General features: G+C 41.8%; 1 protein-coding gene across 1 annotated transcript in view; it reads left to right on the forward strand.

The window, feature by feature from the left end:
* Positions 1 to 25,687, forward strand: part of Hydin (HYDIN, axonemal central pair apparatus protein) — a 235,242-nt gene that overhangs the window by 185,916 nt on the left and 23,639 nt on the right. Inside the window, exons 54-71 of the mRNA XM_013012798.1 lie at positions 957 to 1,056; positions 3,027 to 3,195; positions 3,654 to 3,892; positions 5,180 to 5,297; positions 7,076 to 7,280; positions 8,518 to 8,753; positions 9,099 to 9,250; positions 9,358 to 9,547; positions 10,144 to 10,246; positions 10,699 to 10,986; positions 12,852 to 12,998; positions 15,169 to 15,383; positions 16,563 to 16,723; positions 18,157 to 18,254; positions 19,345 to 19,540; positions 21,136 to 21,348; positions 21,811 to 21,949; positions 24,114 to 24,279. Coding sequence (XP_012868252.1) covers positions 957 to 1,056; positions 3,027 to 3,195; positions 3,654 to 3,892; positions 5,180 to 5,297; positions 7,076 to 7,280; positions 8,518 to 8,753; positions 9,099 to 9,250; positions 9,358 to 9,547; positions 10,144 to 10,246; positions 10,699 to 10,986; positions 12,852 to 12,998; positions 15,169 to 15,383; positions 16,563 to 16,723; positions 18,157 to 18,254; positions 19,345 to 19,540; positions 21,136 to 21,348; positions 21,811 to 21,949; positions 24,114 to 24,279 — 3,135 coding nt within the window. The remainder of the gene's footprint in view (positions 1 to 956; positions 1,057 to 3,026; positions 3,196 to 3,653; positions 3,893 to 5,179; positions 5,298 to 7,075; positions 7,281 to 8,517; positions 8,754 to 9,098; positions 9,251 to 9,357; positions 9,548 to 10,143; positions 10,247 to 10,698; positions 10,987 to 12,851; positions 12,999 to 15,168; positions 15,384 to 16,562; positions 16,724 to 18,156; positions 18,255 to 19,344; positions 19,541 to 21,135; positions 21,349 to 21,810; positions 21,950 to 24,113; positions 24,280 to 25,687) is intronic.

A 25,687-nucleotide genomic window follows, 5' to 3' on the forward strand; every position in this document is an offset into this window, starting at 1 on the left:
TGCAGCAAGAACCTGACTCAAAAAAGAAAATTTTAACAAAGCCCCACAAATTTATTATCTTACAGTTCTGAGGTCAGGAGTTGCTAGGCTAACATCAAAATGTCAGTGTATTCCTTGGTTCCTGTCCCGACCTCCATCCTCCATCCCGTCAGTGTTGGGTCAAATCCCCTCACGTGGCCCCCTGTCTGGTTCTCTCACTTCAGCTGTTCTACTTTTAAGGACTCTGGTGATTACTTTGAACCACCGGTATAAGCCATAACAGTCTCTGTATGTAAGAGCAGCAGGTTAGCATCTTTCCTTTTCCTTTCCCATGTAAGGTATCTTATTCACAGGCTTCAGGGATTAGGCTGAGTATCTTCGAGGACACTTGCTATTCTGTCGCCCGTGCTGCCCCAACACCTAAATTGTGTGTCTCCCTTGAGTATGTGGTTGTCCGTGCTCCTCCTTTCCCTGATAGGTCTCTTTCTCTGCAAGGTTCATGGAGTACTAGAGCTCCATGTTACCTTAGAGGTCATTAGCTTATGTATAAAGTTCTTTATTGCAGGATTATTTATAATCGTGAACATTTTAAAAACACCTAAATACCTACCAACAATGGAAGATCACATTTTTTAGGAGTTTTAACAATTTAAAGGCATACTTACAATCTAATGCTAAGTAAAGCCACATAAACTTATATGTAATATCACAACTGTAAACTGTTCAAAAACTTTTAAAGTTCCAGAATTCTAGCTGGTGGTAGGTTTGAAAGGACTGTGACCCCAGGAAAGAGTCCCAAGGGAGGTATCCGGATGAACTGAGACCAAAGGCAGCTCCTATTGTTGGTTGAAGCTCCATGGTTTTCAGAAAACATGTCTAAAATGGTCACTATAGACTTTCCACTATAGACCTCTATGGGACGTCCCCTGCTCTAGCTCCCAAGCCCACTCAGCCCCACCCCATCCCTGGCTTCACAGGAGCTGAAGGAGGCCTTGACTTCGGGACGCTGAGGGTCATGGAGGAGGCGAAACAGCCCCTTTCTCTGAAGAACCGTGGGAAATATGAGATCATGTTCAGGTAGCCTGAATCCGACTGGGCATGGGGCTGTCCACAACTACTCATGGTGAAAAGATTGTCATCTGGGACATCATAAGAACATCTCTTTTTTTTTTGTTTTGCTTTGCTTTGTTTTTTGTCTCCCTCGCTCCCTTGAATGGAATTCCAACTACTAAGAGCAGAGAAATTTACATTGTGCTTGACTGCACAACTAAACAGGGACCTTGAAGAGCTTCTGAATGTGTCTGGAGCCACAGTGGTGTGGGGGGATGAGGGGAGAGAGTAAATGGAGAGGCAGGCAGAGCTGTAGTAAGTCCTGAGGATAAGGAAAGTCCTGAGGTAGAGGAGAAGGAGATTAAGAGCCAGACTCAGGATGGTCTGGCTTCAAACTGCCCTGCCCTACTTCTAGCTCTGATCTGTTTTACAAGTTAGCGTTCTACTTAAGATTTTCTATAAAGAAAAGTTGTCCAATTTTTTTCAAATTTTAAGAACCACTGTTAATAGAGAATTCAAATAGTGGCTTACTAGAATTTGCTCAGTTCATACTCAGATCCAAGTTTAAATAGAGCTTCCTCAGAATAGAAAAGGTGGCTTGGGTGAGGAACAAGGAGGGGGGTTCTCAAGGTCACATGACCTTCCTTGGCAGAGGCAAGTGATTTGTATAAAAGTTTTATACAAATTTACAGCTAACAAAGGGAGCTCCCATTGCAGACTTGGGAGAAACTCAGTGTGTTCATGATTATTTCATTTCAGCTAAAAGAGCACTGAATTGAAAGAGGCCCCACTTCAACACCACCATTCATTAGAAGCAATGAAACTGTAAACTGAATTCAGTGAATGTAAATAAAAGCCAAGGAAACTTAGAAGAAAGCCACTGTCACTTTGCAATTAGTGTTGAATGGAATCTTGCCCATTTGTGTGTTTGGGTTAAACCATGACAGACTTCAGCTCAGCTTTGTCACACTACAAGGAACAGAGTCACCCTTTGATTAGAGCAGGAAATCAGGGGTTTGTTGAGGAAGGGGTACAGGCACCAGCCATGTAACAATTGAGCCACCTGGTCTTCCAGAGCCTGGAAAACAAATAAGAAGGACCCCCAACCCTGACAGCAACCCCCAGGGGTCCTACTTCTACCTAAGCTCCTTGAACCTACTCTAGATCTTCCACTGCTCACCTGAGTCCATTCCTTTTCTTTCTTTTTTTTTGGGGGGGGTGGTCCGGTCATGGGGCCTGAACTCTGGGCCTGGCACTGTTCCTCAGCTCTTCAGCTCAAGGCTAGCGCTCTACCACTTGAGCCACAGCAACCCTTCCGGCTTTTTTCTTTTTGCCTATGTGGTACTGAGGAATCGAACCCAGGGCCTCAGGCATGCAAGGCAAGCACTCTACCACTGAGCCACCTTCCCAGCCCCCTGAGTCCGTTCCTATCTGTGGTACTCACCTTATCCCTTGAGCCATAGACTCCACTTCCTTTCCTTTGCCTTGTCTCATTCCTGCACTGACCCTGAAGCTCCTCGGGCTTCTGTATCACATTCCCTCTTGTGTGCTATCCTCAATCTTAGAGAGAGAAAAAGAGACACAGACACAGAGAGAGAAAACCAGGTGAGAGTTCATTTAGTTGGTTCTTCTCCCATATCAAATGCCCTTGTTGAACAAGGATACTTTCTACAGGATAGAGGATAGCCATCTTTGCCTCAAGCATTAATCTCTGGCCTGGTTCATATTTGTTTTATTATTCATCTTTAAGTAGTTGTATAAAGGGGTTTCAATTCTACATACCACTTTATGGGTACAGTGCATTTTGATCAGTGTCCCCCTTGTTATCACTCTCCTCCACCTTGCATTCCACTGGACAAAGCATAGTAGACCCTTTCTAGCACAGTAGTTAAGCATGGCTAGAGACATGGCAAGCCCTGAACTGCCTAGATGGTCCTCTCTGGTGCCTTGTGTTCCCAATAATGACTTTTAACAGTCCCTTTATTCTGGTCTTTCAGCTTTTCGGTGGAGTCCTTAGGGATAGTGCCAGGCAATATAAACTCTATGATCTCAATTCAGCCCAGAAAGGGATCATTGACTCTCTCAGAAAAGGCCACAAATGTTCAAGTGTATTTTCGTGCAAGAAAGGAAGTGAAGATCGAGCACCAGCCCATCTTGCGTTGTCAGGTGAGAGAGCTCAGGTGAAAGTGCTTGACTTAGAGGCAGGTTTGTAGATCTGCTGAAAAAAATGACACATGGTCTAATTCATGGTCCCTGGACAAAGGGATGATGGACTGGGTGACAACCATATAGGGAACACCATGGTTTTGTCTCAATTAGCAGACACAAGTGGGTCAGAAATAGCAAGGACAATAGAAAAAGGTTTTAGAGAGTATCAGAGACAAGGTATCTGCATTCCATTAAGTATAAAGCTGAATAGGAAAAGAGGAGACAAAGTGACTTGGCTACTACATACCAAGCTCCATATCATCAGTGTATGCTAAATGTATTGTTAATGTTATAGAGGGTGAAGTAAACAGCCCAGGTTCATATCAGTGGTAAAAGTGGGGAAGGAAGAACATAATCAAGGGAATTCTGTAGCTGTGCCGTGGCTAATATCTTCCCAATCATCCTTCCTTTTCTAGATCATTGAGCCCAGTCTTTCAGATGGAGGTGAGATCATTGCCAGCATCCCAATTAAGTTTTCTGTGCACGCAGTATACTCCAAATTCAGCATCAGCCCTTCCTCCATCATCAACTTTGGGGCGTTGATCTGTGGCACGCGTAGGAGCAGCTCCTTCACCATAGAAAACCTAGGCATCACTGACTTCAAGTTTGCCCTCTACAGGCTGACAGGGGAAAGTACCATTCATCAAAAGAGAGGGTAAGATGAATGTTGGCTTAACTCTTAACTGTTACTCAGGGCATTAACTCTCATAAAGGCTTTCACTTAGTTTGTGTTACTCAGTGCATTAAATTCTACAAAAAGCTCTTACATAGTTCACTTTAACTCACCCAGTCCCCTAAAGTGATTCACCCAATCAATGAAGTCTAGAAATGTCTAGAATAATCTAGAAAAGACTAGAATAATCATCCATAATTATGTAGGAAATTATCAGTACATCTTGGTTCTGAACTTACATCTTCTGACTCTAGACTTCATTCATTTTTTTTATCTGCAGTCAATATAGGATAAATTTTAGTGAGCAAATACTATAAAGTCTTTTGTCTATTGTCCTGGTGCTTCCGGTATGCTGAAACTTGCGAGCGAGTCATTGTGCTATCATTCTGTAGTCATAAAAGAACTAATATATCAACAAGCAAAATCAAAAGGAATTGTAGCTTTGTTTCATGACAGGAGGTGGCAAAGGGTACCCTGGAAAGGTGGACATGAGAAAGCAGGCAGTGCCTTCAGTCTGCAAGAGGCTGTTGTTGTCTTTTCCCTCAAAAGACATTTATCACAACAGCTACTTCAATACTTGTTTCAACAGCAAGACTGTGTCCTCCCAAAGGTGGATCCCCATCAATGCACCAAAAACAATTTACTTTCAGTGCATTTGACTTCCACCGTGTTGCCAGATTATTGGGGGGAGGGGGAATTAACAATGGTTTGATCATTTCTCAACTTTCCATAAGTATTTTTAAATATATTAGTCAGATTATAAAGAGAAAAGGTTAACTTGGCTCACAAATTTGGAGGTTCCAGTCCATGATCAATTTGCTCTGTTGTTTTGGACCTGTTGCAAGACAATACTTTATGGTCAGTACACATAGTAAAGCAGGAAGCAAAATAAACAGGGAAAGAGATTATAGGTCCCCTTTGAGGGCACACCTCCAGTGACCTAAGGGCCTTCCAATAGCATCACCTTGAAAAACAGCCTTTAATATATGGACCTTGGGGAACACTTATCCAAACCATTTGACTTATCTTTGGTGATTTTAAATACCCTAGTGAATCATTTTCCCAAGTATAATTGATGCTTAGTTTCCTTTAAATTATTAAATCATCTTGGTTGGTGTGTACCAACCTAACTATGCCACTCTGATAAGCCTTAGGGAACAAAGAAGGGCCCACTCCTCCACTGCCTAGGAGAAAGGAGCTTACAGGCTGACAGGTGGTGTCTAATGTCTCCACCAAGGCCTAAGGGTATACTCTTGCTTCTTTAAACAGAACTGGCCACATGAAACATGGGAGAACTCGGGAAAGTGAGACCTTCTTCAAGCCTAGTGGTCCTAAAACAGCCAAGTTCTCGGAAGCAATGCAGAAAGATGTAAATACCTCAAATCAGGTGAGTGCCTTCCTTATTCATAGAAACCCAACAAAGCCAGCTAGCTCTTACCACTAAATATCTGCCTAAGATGATAGGATTTAAATATACTGTGCCAAAAATATTAAATTATTGAAATCTCGCTTTCATTATAAGCTAAAGTGTTTTACAAACTTAAATTCAGAAACTCTCTTTTGCTTTAAAGCCTCTGTGGGCTCCCTAAGATGCTTTAAAATTTTTAATCAAGAATGATTTAACCAAGTATGGCAGTTCATGCCTACAGGCTCCAACATTTGAGATAATCTCAAATTAGAGGCCAGCCTGGACTATACAGCCAAATCATGTCTCAAAGTCATTTAAAAAAAGAGCTGGGTGATGGTGGCTCATGCCTATAATCCTAGCTACACAAGAGGCTGAGATCTGAGGATTGTCATCCAAAGCCAGCCAGGCAGGAAAGCCCATGAGACTCATTTACAATAAACTACTCAGAAAAGTCTAAAAGTGGGGCTATGTAACAAGTGGTAGAGTGCTGCTAGCCCTAAGTGAAAGAACCTCAGGGATAGTGCCAGGCCCTGGCTTTAAGCTCCGGGACAAGAAAGAAAGAAAGAAGAAAGGAAGGAAGAAAGAAAGAGAGAAAGAGAGAGAAGGGAAGGAAGGAGGGAGGGAAGGAAGGAAGAAGGGAAGGAAGGAAGGAGAAGAAAGAGAAGGAAGGAAAAGAAAGAGAAGGAAAGAAAAGAGGGAAGGAAGGAAGGAAGGAAGGAAAGAAAGAAAGAAACTGGAGATAAGTCCATCTCTGTCTGGATGGCTTATGTGGGAATCTCAATGCTTGGTACAGCCCCTGGCCTATAGTAGAGGTTCACTGGATAAGGACCAAGCTACATCAGAATTGTTAGATGACTAGCAATCACACTTCTCCACACTAGAGGGCTTATCTTACAGGCAACTGCAGTGTGTCTGCAACAGCCATGATAAGAATTTAGGAAAGTTCATGATATTCTAACAAATCCAGAATTAGTGCTGACCTTTATCAGAATAAAGCACTTTATAAATCAATATTACTACAGAATACATCTAAGGATTTGGGAAGATGGCCAGTATGCTAGTTTCCAAGGATAGTACAAGAGATGCCATGAAGAAGGACAGCTTCACATGTCAGCTTGCCTCATGTCTGCTTCCTGACACCGAGTAAGAGGGAAGATCTTCACTAGGCTATCCATGGCTCTTCCTTACCTTGGAGCACTGCGATCTCCATACATACTACAGTTATCCTCCAGAGACATCTGGGAGGTTCTTCCCACATGAATATCACTTGTTTTTTCACATGAAATCTATACTAGATGTTTCACACATGTTCTTTCATTTAAGCCTCCAGAACTCTCTAGGGTTAGGGTTCCTTGTCTCATTTTATAGAGAAATAAACTGGATTCTAAGCCACGAGTATCTGATTCAAAACCCATCATCTCAATCACCACTCCATCCTGCACTCTGCTTTAAGATCCCCACCTGAGCATGTGTTATATGATCAGCTGGTTAGATGGTCATCTGGTTCCTTAAGCTCTCAGTCCAGTCATGACTGGTCAGAAGGAAGGTTCAGAGAAGGAAGTGCTAAGAGTTCATCCATGAATCTCTGGACCCAATTTCCTTGTAGGAGGAGAAGGTTGGGAACCCAGAGAGTGCCTCTGGGGAAAGGTCCCATTTATCTCCCTTTCTCCCTACCTCACAGTTCTCATGGAAAGTCTTAGACTCTTGTCACCCACTTTGCCTCCCTCTGTCCCATCCTTCCCACCTTTGTCCTATAGTCGCGGTTCACGCATGGCATGTTCACTGTGTACCCTGGGTTTGGCACCGTCTCTTCTGGAGGACAACAGATCATTACTGTTGACTGTGTGGCTGACCCTGTGGGAAAATGTGAGGAGTATTTAGCCATCGATATCTCTGACAGAGAACCTAAAGAATATCCTGCTGGTATTCCTTACACTCTGCTTGCCGAAGCATGCCTACCAGGTACTGCCATTAAAATTAGTCAACAGCCCCCTAGGACCTGGGTCTATAACACTCCTTCCTTTCCAGACAAATTCTTCTAAAGATATCCAGAGGACAAGGCCAGATTGCTTCCTTTGGGACCTTAGAACTTCCTCTGGTGTCTTCAGCCACATTTCTTCTTAAGGCCTTACAAATATACATAAGTAGGAGAGGACTCACCACTTCAGACTTCTAGTCTTACTGAGTCTGATTCTGAATTCTCAGATGAGTGGTGTTTTCTAAGCATCATGGTGACATGGGTTGTGGCTCAGGAGCCAGAAACACCCAGTGTTCTCATGTACATGCCCCTCCTGTGACAAAAGTATATACAGTAAACAAATATGTTGAAGATATTACCCAGAAAGAGCCCTGCATGACACCCCAGTCCTGATGTCCTCAGATTCGGGGCTGGTTTAAGATAAACAAGAAGTCAAGGAACAGTGCAGTTGGTCATTTATTGATTTTCCAAATAGAAATATTTAAAAAAAAACTAAAATGTATTATCTATATTCTATCAGCACCATTTTATTTTAGAAGACAAGTTACTTTTATTATCAAAAAGTCATGAAGGGCCCATGGCTCACACTTGTAATCCTAGCTACTCAGGAGGCTGAAATCTGAGAATTATGGTCAAAGCCAACCTGGGAAGAAAAGTCTGTGAAACTCTTATCTCCAATTAACTAGGAAAAAGATAGAAGTGTAAATGTGGCTCAAGTGGTTGAGTTCCAGCCTTAAGTGAAAAATCTAAGGAGGAGTGCTCTGACCCTGAGTTTAAGCCCTAGTACTGACACCAAAAAGTGAGAATTGGGGGGGGGGGAGGAAAGGAGAGGGGAAGGGAAGGGAAGGGAAGAGAAGGGAAAAGAAGGGAAGGGAAAGAAAAAAATCAAGAAAAAGGATAGCTTATGACTATAATCCCAACAATTTAGGAGGCTAAGACTAGAGGACCCAGATTCCACACTAAACTGAAGATAGCTCATTAGACAGAATGTTAAAAAAAAAAAAAAAGCTGAACAAAGCACAGAGAGATTGGCTATAAGCTCCTTAGAGACTCAAATCAACTATCTTCCTTCTCCATGGCTCATCTCAGGCCTCAGCTCCCATCCCTCCTTGATTATTGGCAAAAAAACAATTGACTAAGATGTGGTAACTTGCCAGGGCAGTTGCCAGGAATCTAGCAACCTAGCATTTTCTCATGGTCTTTCTTCCCCCCATTCCCCAGCCTTTGTGACCGACAACAATGTCTTGATCTTTGAGGAGCACCAAATCTGTACCAGCTCCAATCTGTACCACATCCTGCAGACCATACAGAGTGGGGGACTCTACGTGGAGGATGAGAACAAGTTCATCTTCTGTAATGTCCTGGTGGGCCATCAGGCCAAGGCTCGGATCAAGATCAGCAATGTGGGCAAGATTTCCTGTGATGTCAACCTTGTAGTTAAGCCCATCTCCAATAAGGTAAAGAGGCTCCAGCTGGCTCCAGTGTAGGCAAAAAGCCAAGGAAAGAGCTCTGGGAAGCCCCTGCACTGTGCCTGAGTGGGAATTACAGGCTGCCAAAGCCTGCTGGAAGTTCTTTGACAGAAGGGGAGGTAGAGTGGCAGGAAAAATACCTGGCTGAATGACTTTGTCAAAGTTCATGGTTTGGCCAGACTGCTCTTTCCAAGACCCATGACTCTGAAGGCCCTTGAGTTTGTCCTTGTCCACCACAATCTTGGTAGGAGGAGAGTTCCAACAGAGCAGGGAAGATGAGCAGAAATGGAAATACAAAGCAGCTAACAATCTCTGGTATTGCTCTCTCACCAGGCTACTGCCCGCATCACCGACATCTTTGATGTGGAACCCAACAAGATGTGTGTTGGCAGTCGCTCACATGCCTTTGCAACAGTACTCTTCACCCCACAGGCCATGCAGACCTACCAGTGCATCTTTGAGGCCACACTGGAAGGCTTGCCCAGGTAACACTCTGCTCCTACTCCTACATCAGGATTGTAACCCATACTCCATATGGGAGTCATTCCTGACAGACCAGGCTCACAAGCCTTCATCTTGCCATTCCCTGCAGCAACCTGGCCAGGAGCCGAGGTCTTGTGTTTGATATTGTTGGTGAGGGGACTCTGCCTCGAGTGACTGTGGTCCGGCCAATTCTCTATAACCAATTAGGAAACCCCTTGCTCCTCTTCAAGAGGCTTCGGCTTGGTCAATCAGAGAAACTACCTCTCATTCTCAAAAACAACGGTACCATTGCTGCCCAGGTAATTCTTGAAGGTGTTAGGCTGGTGTATCATCAACCAATTTTGTGTTGCTGTGGCAAATACATGATTGGAGACTACTCTTACGTGTTTCTTTAACATAGATTTGCTCGTGGTTAATTCTCTCTGGTTTTGTTTGGAAATATTTATTTCTTCTTAAAATGTTTCCCCTGCTACTAGTAGTGGGGCTTGAATTCTCCAAGTTTTGACACTAGCTAGCTGTGTGATCTGGAATGTCACCTATATTTTTTGGACCTTCAATTTCCTAACTCAAATAATAAGGTAGAGCTAACTTGACTGAATTTTCTTTTATACTCTCCAAGTTAATATTTAGCATATCTCTCTCATAATTATAAAACAAAACTTTAAAGAGTGCTAGGCTTGATAAGAAATGTACTCATTACCTTGCTCATGTGATTATAACCCCTCTGTACAGTATTTTCACAATAAAAAAACTTATTTAAAAAAAGTGAGTTCTAGGCACAATAACTTGGAGGAGGGAGGTCCTGCCCCCAAACACAGCATTGTATCCCACCCCACACTTAAAATTCATGAGTACTTTGTAACTGCAACACTCAACTCTCTTTTCCTTTTGCTAGTTGCATGTGGACCTTCGGGACCAACTAGGAGTCTTCTCCCTGAAAGGGAGGCCCACCACTTCCTATATCTACATCACAGAAGAAAACAAACCCAGTGAGAAAGGTAAGTAGGGGAAGGTGCCTCTCCAGAGCAATGGATCTCCGTAGATGGTTTTTTTCAGGATACAGGTGGAGTTGGATACCCAGTTTCTAGCCAAAGCTCATTCTCATAGTAGGACTACTTTTTCTTCAGCCAGGGTCTTTACGAAGACATATTTCTTTAAACTGAGTCAGTGTGTATATGCACATGTGCATGCACTGATACTGGGACTTGAACTCAGGGTCTGGGCATTGTCCCTTAGCTTTTTGCTCAAGAATGGTGCTCTACCAGTTGAGCTATACCTCAACTTTCAGCTTTTTTGGTTTTTCATTGGAGATTAGAGTCTCATGGACCTTCCTCCCTGGACTGGCTTCAAACTGCAATGCTCAGATGTCAGCCTCCTGAATAGCTAAGATTACAAGTGTGATCTTCCAGTGCCCAGCTTCTAAATCACTTTTTTCTCTTTCTCTTTGTAGCAAAAAAAGCCCACACAGCATCCTTGATTGTTGCTCCTGGAGACACAGCTGAATTTGAGGTCTTTTTTCACTCCCAGAAGATTGGGAGGATGACAGGTATCATCCATTTGTCAGTGATCAACAACCAGTATGAGGAGACCATTATCCACCTAATAGGTGAGAGCTATGAAGATGACATCACCTTGGACAACATCCATGGGCTAATGACTTCCACCAGCCAAGAGGCCTCAGATGTGTCTGAGGTCCTAGAGATCGCTGAGGAAAGTGCCATGGAAGACTTGATAGCAGGTAGGACACGCAACAGTGAGGCAAGTATTGGTGCTCAGATCATTTTAAATAAGAATGAAATGTAAGTAATGGATGTAGCTTCCCGAGAATTTAGGAAGAAAATTCCACTTCCTTACTAGGTAATCTGTCAATATGGCTTAGTCACACCTCAGTCCTCCCATTTATATGTGTTTTCACTCAGTAAGCACTTACTGAGCTTCAGTGTGTATATGTCAGCCACTACCCTGAGCCCTAGATTTTCAAAGCTTAATGAGCCTCTGCCTTTAGGGAGCTTCTACATTAAAATTCCAGTTCAGATTGTGAGTAAATGCTGTGTGCATGCCAGCACTGGATTTGAACTCAGGGCTTGGGTGCTGTCCCTTAGCTTTTTTGCCCAAAGCTGGCATTCTACTACCTGAGCAACAACTCCACTTTCAGCTTTTAGGTGGTTAGAGATTAGTATCCTGTGTACTTTGTTGCCTGGGCTGGCTTTAAAATGTGATCCTCAGATCTTAGCCTCCTGGATAGCTAGGGTTACAGGTGTGAGCAATAAGCACCTAACCTATGAATGCTTCTTTGTAGCTGTTCTATCTTTTCACTGGCTTGTATTGGCATTGTCTACTTCATCTGAAACAATCTAGGAGAAATGGTGGGCTGGCCTTGTTAGAAAAGGCCTAGGTTTGTATCGTCATTCTGCATAATCTTGCTACCCAATGAGCAGCCTGGGACTATACACCATCAGCATCTCCTGGAGTTTGATAGAAGTGTGAAATTCAGATCCACACTGACCTACTGAATCAAAATCTGCATTTAATTCCATCCCCAAGTAATCTGTGTATATATTAAAGCTTAGGACATGCTGCTCTTCAGTCTCAAGCCATGAGGAGGCTTTCATTTAGTGACCATTTACTCCATTTTCTTTGGAGTAGGATAAATTTATTTCATTGTTAATTCCAAACAGCATCTGCTAAGCACCCTCATGTGGTTGATCACTATAAAATGAATTGTAAGCACAGCCACAAAGTTTTCTCAGGAGCCTAATTATAGTCCTGGATTATAAAACTAGTCTGTAGAACCTGAGTTGAAATCAACACTCCTTATATAATTGATGCTTTGGCCCTGTTGAAGCTACATATTGACATCATCTATCTCTTGTTTAAGGATCAAGCAAGAGCTATCAGTAACCCAAGTTCAAAAAATCTGATTTTATAACTGTTAATTATAAGATTACCAGACTTAGAAAATCAGAATACATGCGCTTGCCTTGCATGCATGAGGCCCTGGGTGCGATTCCTTAGCACCACATAAGCAAAAAGAAAAAAGCCGGAAGTGGCGCTGTGGCTCAAGTGGTAGAGCGCTAGCCTTGAGCTGAAGAGCTGAGGGACAGCGTCCAGGCCCAGAGTTCAGGCCCCACAACTGGCCCCCCCCAAAAAAAAAAACTTAAAAAAAAAAGAAAATGAATACAAGAATTTTCCATAAATTTAAATTTCAGATACACTATGAATAATTTGTAGTACTAAGTATTGGACATGCTGATCCTAAAAACTACTCATTCTTCATCTGTGACTCAGATTTAACTAGGACTCCTTTATCTGGCAATGTAAACTTTAATTGTTTTATCAAATAAATAAAGCTTGTTTGGATCTACATTTTCTCTTGTATAAAGAGAAATGAGGGCCAGAGTGGATGATAGATGGATGGGAGGTGGATGAACGGATAGCTGGATAAATTTGCATCTTTCTACTCAGTAATTAAAATATAATTGTTGAAGTTGGGAGGGTTGCATGGGATGAGATACAATGTCTATCAGGTTCTGTCTTCTCAAGGAAGCAGGCCCTTTAAGAAGGCCAGGGAGGACTTACCAGCCCTCTACTTGTAACCCCTAGCTGCTCTGATAGACCACATCCAGTTTGGGTATTGCCATATTGGAACTGGATATAATGTGAGCTTCACCATCACTAATCACAGCAAAGCAAATGTGATACGGTTTGAATGGCCTGTTTTAGCTACACTGACTTTCTCACCACAGGTAGGTAAAAACTATTTACTATATTCTGAAATCCCTTTGGCCTAAGGCAACCCCAGTTTGATAGTATGTTTCCATGGATACATGGAAGGGGATGGATGTTTCTCAAACTGGAAAGCAGTAACCATTTCTAGTGCCAGACCACTCTCCGTGTCTCTTCGATCTAAGAGGACAAGAACAGAGAATGTAGTCAGCTAGAACTGTTGCTAGACCAAGATTGAGGAATTCAGCAGAGGCCTGGATGGATGATACAGACCCCAGCCTTTTTTCTCCCAGAATATAGACACATGACCCTCCACACATGTGTTCTTTTTGATCATTAATCCTTCAGAAATGGTTCACAAAGCTAAAGGAAGAGTGGTGGGTCCAAGGACAACTGTGAGATTTAGAAAATGTCTCAAGATACATCTTTCCTAGGACCTTCTGACATATTAAAATCTAGTTAACTTTGTTTGGGCTAAAAGTTTCTCAACCCTTCTTTTACCATTTTGAAATGTATATTTTGTGAACTACCGAGCAAATCTCAACATTTAACAAGAGTCAGGACAATGCTATAGAAGATTCTTGCCTCTGGCAGCAGGGATACCAGTTTTTCCACTACACACACACAGCCTCTGAGGCTGCCCAAGTATAGAACCCTCAGGGGATGGCAAGAGGGGGGCAGGAGACCCTACTTAGTCACAGTTAAACCTTTGACGTCAGGAACAATTCTTTTTTCCTGGAGGAGTGTTGAGTTCATCTTAATCTTCCTGACAAATTTTAATGCCAGAATGTCCAAATGCAACACTAAATGATAATTAATATAAACTGAAGGCATACTATATGCCAAACTTAGTTCCAAGACCATAGTTAATTCATTTAATCTTTGTAAAAACCTTAGAAGTTAATTTCTACTATTATCTGCATTTGAACTGTAATGATTCAGACATAGTATAATCTAATAGTCATCTGTGTTAGCAAAGGGTTAGTCAACAAAAACAAAGATGAGGTTCTTACCATCCATTTACATACATGCACACCTATATATACATATGTACACATGCCTTGGGAAACACCGAGTTTTCTTTTCCCTTCACTGTCCAGAGGAAGAAGAGGTGTTTTACCTATCAGAAATATGATGAGACTGTCATGTATATGGCATATATGTGAGTGTATGTATGTCTTCCTGTCTTTATGGTAAATTACAAATGATTTCATTCTGAAGTTGAATTTCCCTTATGCCTGGTATACTTCAACAATCCTCAGCCATTTTTGCTTCAGAAGGCCTTCATACTCTTAAACATTATTGAGAACCCACAAAGAACTTTTGCTTATTTGGATTCTATTTACTATATCATAAATTAAAATAATATTTTTGAAACATGTATTTTATTGGTTTTAAAATAAAACATTATAGTGAACCCATTACATACTAATATAAATGACTATATTTTAAATTGAATGATAATGTTGGAAATCCTATGTAGCCCAGCCTAGCCTCAAATTCAGCTTCCCAAGGTCTGGAATTACAGATATGTGAGACCATGCCTATTTTACATTTTGAAATAAATCTATAATATCTGATTTAATAGAAGTCACAAAGTCATATGGATTCTCATATATCTTCTTTTGCATTCTAACTGACATATTATCATATGTAACCTCTAGAAAGCTCTATTATACACTCATGAGACTATTAGAGTGAAAAAGTCGAATAGCATGTTTGTATTATGATTAAATAGTTTTGCCCTTGTGGACCCTATGGATATTAGGAAATGCACTCTGAAACTGCTAGTATACTGAATTTGTCCATCCATTTTTTATAGATCATATTGATTATATAGGGTGACCTGTGGCTTTGGAAGCACACCACCTGGATTTGGACACAGATCTTCCAGTGACCTTAGCAATGTACAAGCTTCATTATCAACAAAATGGTTATATATCTCTTAGGGTTATCGCTGGAATTAGTGGAATTACACAAGAGCTTAAAATCGTCCTTGATAAATAAATGCTCGTTGTTCTTTTTACTATGATTGCATTTTTAGGAACCATGTGTACATAATTAAGTCAGTCTTATCTATGTGGGTTTAAATTATGTATTTTTTGGCCAAAACTGTGGCTCCAACCCCATCTCAGATATGGAGTCCTCACGATTGAATTCCTGAAAGTACTAATACCAGGCTCTTCCTAGACAGGCCATCTCCACGCTGGCTGTGCCAAAGATGTAGTAGTGACCCTGAAGTCAGATTTGCCCATCAGCCTGAAGAAGATGAGTGTCAAGTGCAAGCTCTCCCGGATCATGTTTCAGCAACCTGCAGAGCAGGTCTCCGACTGGGATGACCGCATGCGCACAGTCAAGTGGGTAGACACGGTCAGAGCTGCACCTGGGACTCTGGCGATAAAACGAAAGGTAAGTAGAGACCTCAAGCACAAATCTGACTCAGACTACCATGCTTGAATTTCTAGTGCTCTCAACTTCAGTGTCTCATTCGTTTTCTTTTTTCGCAACAACTATATATGCCACCTACCATCCTTACTTCACATACCATATGTAAAATTTTAATTGGTAAAATGTTAGTTTACGTTTTCATAAGCTGAACAAGTCCTCTCACTTATTTTCTTAAAAATACTATCACAAGTCCTTTGGTTTTCTTTTTCCATTAGGTGTTCATTTAGGTCTCGGTATTCTCTTCCACTGTCAATTCGTCTACCCCTGAGCCGGCCTTATGTTGCCTTAATTAGACTTGATATCTGGAGGAAAGTTCCTTCCTCCATGCCCTTTGTTCTAAAATATCTTGGTCATTTTTACTGCTGTCTTATTCATACATAATTTTGGAATCCATTTCCCATTTCCTACAAAAAAAAACTCTGATGGAAACATAATTGGAATTGGATTGCAACTATAGGCAATTTAGGGAGAATTGACAATTTTGTGATATTAGTTTATCTGTACCACTAACAAGGCATACCTCTCTAGTTATTTATTGCTACAACACAAGTTTCTTTAGTAATGATGAAGCTTAAGATTATTTTTGCTTTACTGCTATTCAATTTACTAGTAATAGGATTCCTCAGAGTTATTTGTCCTTGCAAAAATTTTATTATGTTTCTAGGAATTTTCCTTTCAACTACTTTTTCATATGTATTTTCAAAAAGTCATTTAAATATTTTCTTACTGGCTGTTTAGATCTGTAGAGTTGATAGTAGTGCCTCCTTTTTGGTTATGACCCTGTTTATTTGCATTTTCTCTCTTGTTCTTGTTCAGTCTCACTCAGATCTCAAACAATTTTGTTGATCCTTCCATTTGTTTTCTACTTCCTTCACATCTGTCCTTTAGGATTCTCTTTCTTTTCTTTTGGAATACATCTGACTTCATAGCCGTGGGATCCTAATGTTCTCTGAAACGTTTTGTTGTTCAACTTACCCCTTTTTCATTCTATGAGTCCTTGAAGTTTGCTTTAATCCTTTATTCTGGAATTTGAGTTTGTGGCTGTTTCATAGATAGGATAAAGTGCTATACCATCCTCCTATTATTACTGTGGAGGTAACTGGTTAAGCATTGCTGAGTACAGCACTTCCTTTGTTATAGGTAATTGAGACGGATCCTGAGCCTGCCCACTCTGTACTAGAAGAAAACTACGGAGAACTTCGGATTCAAGTCAGTGCCATTGTGGATTACGCCGCATACCAGTGCCAAACAAATGACATATGCTTTAAGGAAACGCTGGTTTATCAGACCCGAGTGTTTGAGTGAGTCATCCAATTCTTTGATCCCATCATTCACTCATTCATTTGTCAGAACATTTATTCAGTGTGCACAACAGCAGTCCAGGCAATACATCTGTGCACTATGTAATAGAGTGCCATCTGAGGTCCAATAAAACATTCAAACCCACGAAGTTCACACTTGAAATTAAGATATTGACCAGGAAATAGTCTGCCAGGAGGGTGATATTAGGCAATCCACTTCAGTGGGAATAATCCCTACCACAGTCTATATAGCTGGCCAGAAACACCCTCAGGTGTCCTCTCTAGTGGACATAGATACAGGGTCCTTTCTAGCATAGAAATCATATTCCCAACAGAAGCCACTATTTCTTATAACCATAGAAGTAGCTTCCAGGATCCCTGCAGGGAACATGTTCAGTTCCAAGAGTCACCACACTCAGAGAGCACCAGAGTTATGACTTCCTTCCCAGTTGATCATGGCTCCTCCAAGTCCATTTGGGACTCAAGAATTCAAGATCATTTTTTTACTATAAATAATATTGTCTGTTAACATGGCCGACCTTTCTCCTTTATCACATTTCCTTAGGACATGAGCTAGAAAGTTAATTCAGAGACAATGCTGAGAAGGAGAAGATATTACCTTAACCCTCACCAACACTTAGATGCTGAGTTCAAGGATGGTTTAGAGAGATCATAGTCTGGAGGTAGGGGTGGAGGGAATGAATATAAACAGGTGAATTGTCAGTTGGGACATAGTGCCATGGGCATGAAGCAAAGAGCACCTAAAGACTAAATGATCAAGATGTGGGACAGAGCCAGGAACTAGAAACTCACATCTGTAATCCTAGCTACTTGGGAGGCTGAGATCTGAGGGTACTGATCTGAAGCCAACATCAGCAAAAAAAAAAAAAAAAAAGTCCATGTGATTATTATCTCCAGTTAACCACCAAGAAATGGAGATATAGCTCAGCAGTAGAGTGCCGGCCTTGAGCAAAAAAGCCAGGCAAGAGTGTGAGGCCCTGAGGTCAAGCTCCAGCAACAGCACACAAAAGAATGTTTTTGGAGTTAAGTATGGTAGCTCAAATATATAATCTAGCTTAGCTACTCACAGGGAGAGATCAGGAAGACAATGATTCAAGGCCAACCCACCCAAAAAGTTAGCAAGACCCATTTCAACTAATAAACTCGGCATGGCAGCATACAACTATATCATCTCAGCTATATGGGAGGCATAAGTAGGGGGATCATAGTCCAGACAAAACACGAGACCCTGTCTCAAAAGAGGATTAGTGGGTATGGCTCAAATGAAATATATGGAATTAAATATAATTCTATTATAATAATATGGAATATTATAATAATATAAAGATATAAAGTGACTCACCTTTAAGAAATGCAGCAGGAAAAAATTGCCTGCAATGCATTTCTGAAATCTATTTCTGATTGATTCACAGGCTGGATCTGGTTAATTTAGGACAAGTACAGTTAGAATTCAACTGGGCCTCAGAAGACACCTCAAAGTCGGTCAGCTTTGCCATGCCAGAAAACCAAGGTAAACTCAATGAAAGATAAAATCTAAGTTCTGACTTGTTAGTAGAAAAGTCTTGTTCTTATAGAGAAACTAGAGAACAATTTCCTAAAGTAGCTAAGGAAAAGTAGAAAAAGAGGTTTGTGGTATTTATCAAACTACATGGACCTGAGTTAGCCTCTTCCCTCCTGGTTTCCAGACCCTCAACTGCTTGTGAGTTAAGTAGCACTATGGCTCAAAGTGGTAGAGGGCTAGCCTTGAGCAAAAAAGCTCAGAGACAGCATTCAGGCCCTGAGTTCAAGCTCCAAGATGGAAGGAAGGAAGGAAGGAAGGAAGGAAGGAAGGAAGGAAGGAAGGAAGAAGGAAGGAAGGAAGGAAGGAAGGAAGGAAGGAAGGAAGGAAGGAAGGAAGGAAGGAAGGAAGGAAGGAAGGAAGGAAGGAAGGAAGGAAAGAAAGGCTGGGCAATGGTGGCTCACACCTGTAATCCTAGCTACTCAGGGGGCTGAGATCTGAGGATCATGGTTCAAAGCCAGCCCGGGCACAAAAATCTGTGAGACTCTTATCTCCAATTAACCACCAGAAAACAGGAAGTGGTGTTGTGGCTCAAGCGGTAGAGCGCTCACCTTGAGCTGAAGAGTGCAGGGATAGCGCCCAAGCCCAGAGTTCAAGCCCCATGACCGACAAAAAAAAAAGAAAGAAAGAAGGAAGGAAGGAAGGAAGGAAGGAGAAAAGATGCTTTCACTATATTTGATGTTGGTATAATTTGTGGAGGGGAAGGGAAAAAACAACTTGTTTAAATAGGGATACAGGTGGACCCATTGCAACAATGAGATGTACAAGTCGTTATGTCGAAAAACTTACAACTTTGGTGGGCAGGGAATATGGGGGGGCAAGGTATGGGAAGGGATAGGAAGGGGAAACAAAGGAGGAAGCAACAATGCTTGATAAGAAATGTACTTATTATCTTGCCCATGTAATTGTATGGTATTTTCTTAATAAAAATTTTAAAAAAAGAAAAAGAAAAGAAAAGATCACGTAACTTGTGAGTTAGCTGCTTCTCACCTTCCCTCTCATTATGACTGCAGAATATCACTCACTCTTGGTCTGATCCTAGGTAATACTCCAAAAGATCAGCTTAGCCAAGGCACAGGCAGCACCCTGGACAGTGTGGACCACTGGAGCGAAAGTTCTCCTTCTCCTTTCTCTGTGGAGCCCTCCTCAGGCAGTGTGCCTGTAGGGAAGACTCAGAAGCTCAAAGTGAAATTCTCCCCACTGGACATTGGAGAATTTGAGAGCAACCTTTTCTGCCAGTAAGGAAACACATTCTCCAGAGCCTTCATCTTTGCAGGGGTGAAGCTCTGTGGTTCTTATCCCTTCTTCCACCCCATTCCTGCCACTATTATTTCTAACCTGAGACCTCCTCCACAGCCCCCCAGGCTGCCACTTTTCTTTTTGGGAAGATTGAAAGAGGCCATTCTTAGGAGGAAAAGGAAGAATTTGGTCTTTGTTCTGTTCATCGCCCTCTCTTCCCTTACCCACTTCCCATTTTCTGACCACATACAGGATTCTACTAAGCTGCAGAATGGTTGGTGGCCAGGTGTTTTTTAATTGTTGTGCAAGTAAGAATTTGGATAAACTTGTGCCATCTCTGAAACTCATTTGTCTCATACATAAAATGTAAATAACAATACCCACCTTGAAGAATTGTTGGGAATGAGTTTACCTTAAGAGCTTAGACTCAGGCTGGGAAGGTGGCTCAGTGGTAGAGCGCTTGCCTTGCATGCATGAGGCCCTGGGTTCGATTCCTCAGCACCACATAAGCAGAAAAAAAAGCCGGAAGTGCTGCTGTGACTCAAGTGGTAGAGCACTAGCCTTGAGCTGAAGAGCTGAGGAACAGCACCCAGGCTCAGAGTTCAGGCCCCACGACTGGACCCAAAAAAAAAAAAAAAAAAGCTTAGACTCACATCTCACACACAATAATCACAATAAATGCTAGGTGGTTGAAGGGGTGCTGGTACTTAGTAAGGAGTTGCCAAGTAAGATAAAAGATAGCTACATTTAACAGTGAGCATACCTGATATGATACTCACTTTTGGGGAAAGTTCCAAAGAGAACACCTATTTTGCTAAGAAATTCTTTGATCCATGTGAATTGTCACAGCTTCCTGGAGTCCCTGAAGTCACAGTATAGAGATTCCTCTAAGCCTAGGGCTTGCTCTATTTAGTCCTAAGACTGAGAGACTACTCATATCCATTTGCTCCAAGGCATTTAGGATACGTTTTTAGAATTTCCAGGCTCTTTTTTTTTTAACCAGTCCTGGGACTCGAGCCCTGGGCCTGGGCCTGTGTGCTGTCCCTGAGCTTTTATGTTTAATTAAGACTAGCACTCTACCACTTGAGCCATAGCTTTACTTCCAGCTTTTTTTGTAGGTTAGTGGAGATTTTTCCTGTGTAGTCTGGCTTCAGACTGAGATCTTCAGATCTCAGCCTCCTGAGTAGCTAGGATTTCAGGCACCCAACCTCCAGGCTCTTTTTTATAGCTCACTAAATAATTATCTGTGAGAGGACCCAGAGATAAGACTGCTTATTTTGTTTCTGTTTTTGTTTCTTAATTTGCCAAGTGTATAGCAGGAAGATTTTACCACTGATGGTAGAAGTAATTTGCTTTCTTACTTCCATAGGAATCCTGATACTCTGTCTATTTACTCATTTAACAGTTAGTTAATAAATACCTACCAAGTGAGGTAGACGAATCAAAAGCATCTGAGGTGGAAATATTAGAAAGTGAGACAAACTCATTTTCTACTCCCACAGAAATCATCCCAATAGAAATAATCATTTCCAACCAAGGTAGCAATGACAGATTACAAAATAAAACATCAATAAAAATAACTTTATTCTCTCAGGATTCCGAACCTGCCACCTGGACAGCAGGGTCCAACCATAGTAGCAAAAGGGCGAAGTGCCTTACCCGTATGCCATTTTGACCTGAAAGACTCAGACTATATCACCGGGCATCGGCGCAACCCAGAACTCCGAGGGTCTGGTGTGGGGCCTCTGGATCCAAGCACCAAGGTGATTGAGTTCACCAGTGTGGGCATAGGAGGAAAAAATCTCCGGTGAGTTGCCTCTCTCAGAATTGGCTGAATTCCTATCAGACAATACTTCTAGAAAGTCCAGGGGGAAAATTCAGTGAAGCAAGGTAGAATGATTTCTAGAAGCAGGCTTGATATCTTGGGGTTTGACTGAAGTTTACTTGAAAGCATCTGAATTCTGTCTCCATAGTTTGACAACGGAAAAAGCTGAGTGTATCTAAAAGTATAATTCCCTGACTGCCATCTTGACCACAGAGCATCACTGGAACAGATGAGGCCTTGACCTCATCTGTTACTCTAGAGTCCAGAACATTAGCTGAACTTTGAATCCCACCTCAGATGGCATTTTCATTTCTGGAGTCACAAAGAGCTTGGAACAATTCTGGTTTCCCTTAGAAGGTTAGACTATAGGCAAGTTCTAGGAAAGTTTGTTAATTTTCACTCTTCTCTCTTTACTTTCTACTATCATTTTTTCCCTTTGCCCAGGACCTTTACAATCCTGAATCCAACCAGTAGCACCTACTCCTTCTCCTGGGTCTCTGAAGAACCTGAAAGTTTCCAGAACATTCCGGCCTTCACATGCCTGACAGAAAAGGGCTTCATCCACCCTGAAAAGAAAGCTGAGGTGTGTATAAATCAGGATCTTTCAACCCAGCCTCAGACCGCTCTAACCATCTTTGCATAACAAGTGTAGGGAGTAGGGGGTTGCTGAGAACTGCCTAAAGGCACATCAATCAATTGAGGGCCCCCTGCACTTTGGACAATCCTGATGAACAAGACAGACCTGAACTCCTTTGACCAGCCATTGAGAAAGCAAGAGCTCTAGTATTTGCACTTCTAAACTAAGTAAGAGAAGGATCTAGTTTTAGTGGCTCATGCCTATAATCCTAGCTACTAAAGAGACTGAGATCTGAGGATTATGGTTCAAAGTCAAGCCAGGCAGCAAAGTCCATGAAACTCTATCTACAATTAACCAGAGTAGGGCTGGAATGTAGATCAGTGGCAAAGCACTTGCCTAGCAAGTGCAACGTCCTGGGTTCGATCCCCAGTACCAAAAAAGAAAAGACAAAAAAAATTTAACCAGAGTTGTAGAGTTGTACTAGAGTTAAACTAGAGTTGTAGCTCAAGTAATAGAATGCCAGTCATGAGCAAGAAAGCAGAGTAAGAATAGCAGATCCTGAGTTCAAACCCAGTACCAGCGTGTGCGTGTTACCAGCGCGCTTGTGCATGCACACGCACACACACACACACCATTGAGAAGGAAAGAAAATGCCGAGTGTGAATAATATCAAAATCCATTATGTCTATTTTAAAGTTAATATTCAAGCAGCATAGGGGAACTAGGCACAGATATCTGGGAACTCAAGAAACAAAGAGTTGTATTTGTTCAAGGGGTGGATAACAGTGAGAGGACACTAATTTTTTTTCCTTAGGTCAAAGAGTAAAACACGAAAGTAGAATCAAGTCCTGTGACTTAGTCCTTAATGTTTCCACAGTGACACCAGGGAGGGAGTCAGCTTTACCTATGAACCCGCTCACTAAAACAAGTTCCATACCCGAGAAGTTCTGCAGAAACTCTTAGAGATAGAAACATATCCGTGAAACAAAAATTGTGCACTTGGAGGCCTTCAGAAAAGTCACCCAAATGAATGAATTAGGACAATAGGGAATGTCAGGCATCAGGTCCAGATGATCCAGCTTTTCTCTGGCAGATGCTATTCTCCCAAACTTTTCTGGAGAAACCTAAAGTCCACATTTCTATGCTAATCTTCCTGCTATGTGCTGGTGGTGAGGTCCATGTTTTTTAACCCTTCCCAAACCAAATGAAACATTTATATATACTTTCCACTTGCTTTTGACCTCTGCATATTGTCTCTATGCAGCCAATCTAGTTAAGCATGGCAGGATCCAGGAGCTGGGACCACCAGAAGCATGGTCCTGCCTTGATGTGACCCCCTGTCCCACTACATCTCAGAAATGTACCAAAGATGCCACCAAATTCCTGAAGAGATAAGTTATAGAATCATCTGCGATCATGCTGGTCTTTGGGTGGCAGTAGTGTTACTGATGTGACACATCCTTAGACCACATCCCATGCATCATACTGGTATTGGCATGGACAGAGTATGTTCACCTGCATTATTGCTTGCTGACCACATTCCTCTGGCCCTCCATTGAGTCTAGACTGATCAACTCACTCACTCAAGTTAATTCAGAGGAAAAAAGGACCTGGGGCAGCTGTAGAGATTTAACTTTCCTTCCAAATCTTTCTATTTCTCTTTAGCTATCTACTCTACTCTCTGTCAAGCAGTTTCTTTCCCACTTGTTCATTTCTGTTTCAATGATTTTGTAATTTCACTTAGCAAATGGATTATAGCATTCCATTGCCAAGCTCTCCCTCCTGGCATCTTTCACCCCATTCTCCATGCAGTTAGCCACTTCTGAGAGGATTATTTGGTTCCCCTGTTAATCAGGTTGAGTTGGGCTGTGTGCCAGGCTGTTAACGAACATGTATATTGGTGATTAATTCCAACTCCTCGCTAAGATACAACCAGTTCTAACCAAAGACACGAGAAAGTATGACGGCTTAGATCCGAGGCTAAGGATGGGCTAGGTTCTTGAAGGACATGTGAGCAGAAAAAACATGGCAAGGCTGCTGCTATAGACATGCCTACATGTTCTTACAGAGACTGTAGAAAGGTAGCAATAACCTGGGAAGGCCGATTCTCATGACTCCAGTAAAAAAACCAAAGTGCTTCTCATCATCCTTTACCAAATTGTATTCTTAGATTGTGTTCCAGTTCACGCCTTCTCACCTGGACATCACAGAAGCTCTGTGGACTTTCTTGATTCCTGAACACAACATCTCAGTACCCTTCCTGTTAGTGGGCAAAACTACTGATCCTCTCATCTCTCTGGACAAGTCACACCTCAACTTCAGTTCTCTCCTCATTGGTAAGGCTGTCCTGTTAGTTTGTATTTAATTGGTATCAGCTGAGATCATCAAGAGCTCCAGAGCACTTCTAGTGCTTTCTAGAAACAGGTTAAAAAGCAGAAAGTGTTTTGCACTTTTTTCTTTTTTTGTGTTGGGCATGGGGCTTGACTCGGGGCCTGGGCACTATCTCTGAGCTCTTTTGCTCAAGGCTAGCACTCTACCACTTGAGCCACAGCACCTCTTCTGGTTTTCTGGTAGTTAATTGGAGATAAGCATCTCATGGACTTTCCTGTCTGGGCTGGCTCTGAACCTCGATCCTCAGATCTCAGCCTTCTGAATAGCTGGGATTACAATCATGAGCCACCAACACCCAGCTATTTTTCAATCTAATTTCGATCATATATCATGTGTATGTATGTGTGTGAGAGAGAGAGAGAGAGCCACTAGGGTTTAAACTCAGGGCTTCATAGTTGCTAGGCAGACATTCTACTTCTTGAGCTATATCTCTAGCCCTTTTAAGTCTGAAATAAAGTCTAACCTTTTCCTCAGGCCAACCAGGACTGTGATCTTTCTGTTTATATTTCCTACCTTAGCTGTAATGATAGATATGCACAACCATACCCAACTTTTTTCTGTTGAAATGAGGATCACCTGATTTTGCTGGGACTTGTTTTTTGTTTTTATCTTTTTTTTTCTTTTTCTTTTTCTTTTTTTTTTTTTTTGGTTGGTTGTGGGTTTTAAACTCTGGGCCTAGGGGCCAGCTCTTCAGCTCAAGGCTAACACTCTACCACTTGAGCCGGTTTTCTGGTGGTTAATTGGAGATAAGAGTCTCATAGACTTTCTTGCCCAGGCTGGCTTTGAACCAAGATCCTCAGATCTCAGCCTCCTGAGTAACTAGGATTGCAGGCGTGAGCCACCAGCGCCTAGCTCAGCTAGGACCAGTTTTATACTAAAATCCTTCAGCTCTCAATCTTCCAAGCACCTAGGATTATAGGCATGAGCCACCACCTCCCGGCTTCATCAAATATCTTTTAAAGCCACACATTAATAAACTATAATATTAATAAATAATAGTTGACATTCCCTAGTGTTACCTCCACCAAAGGAAATCATTAAATTGGGTATGTATTATATGCGTAGTATATCCTAACATTTCTTGTACTGATACATATAAATAGGTGGAGTGTCATTTGTTAAGATTTTGAGCAAATAAATGAGCAATATAGCATGAGAATAATGGCTGAGGGATTACACTGAATGTGTATTTGCAGTCTCATAACAGCTCCATCTGTCTTCATGTTCCTCCTTTACCCCCACATTGTGGTATATTTCTCTGCCACCCTTATTAAGCCCCTGATGTGTCCCAGGTGCTTATTGGGGAGCTGAGAATGCATTAAAATAAAGCATAAACCTGGGGAAATTAAGCCA

This window comes from Dipodomys ordii, unplaced genomic scaffold, assembly GCF_000151885.1.
Source record: "Dipodomys ordii isolate 6190 unplaced genomic scaffold, Dord_2.0 Scaffold18, whole genome shotgun sequence".
Classification (NCBI taxonomy): Eukaryota; Metazoa; Chordata; class Mammalia; order Rodentia; family Heteromyidae; genus Dipodomys; species Dipodomys ordii.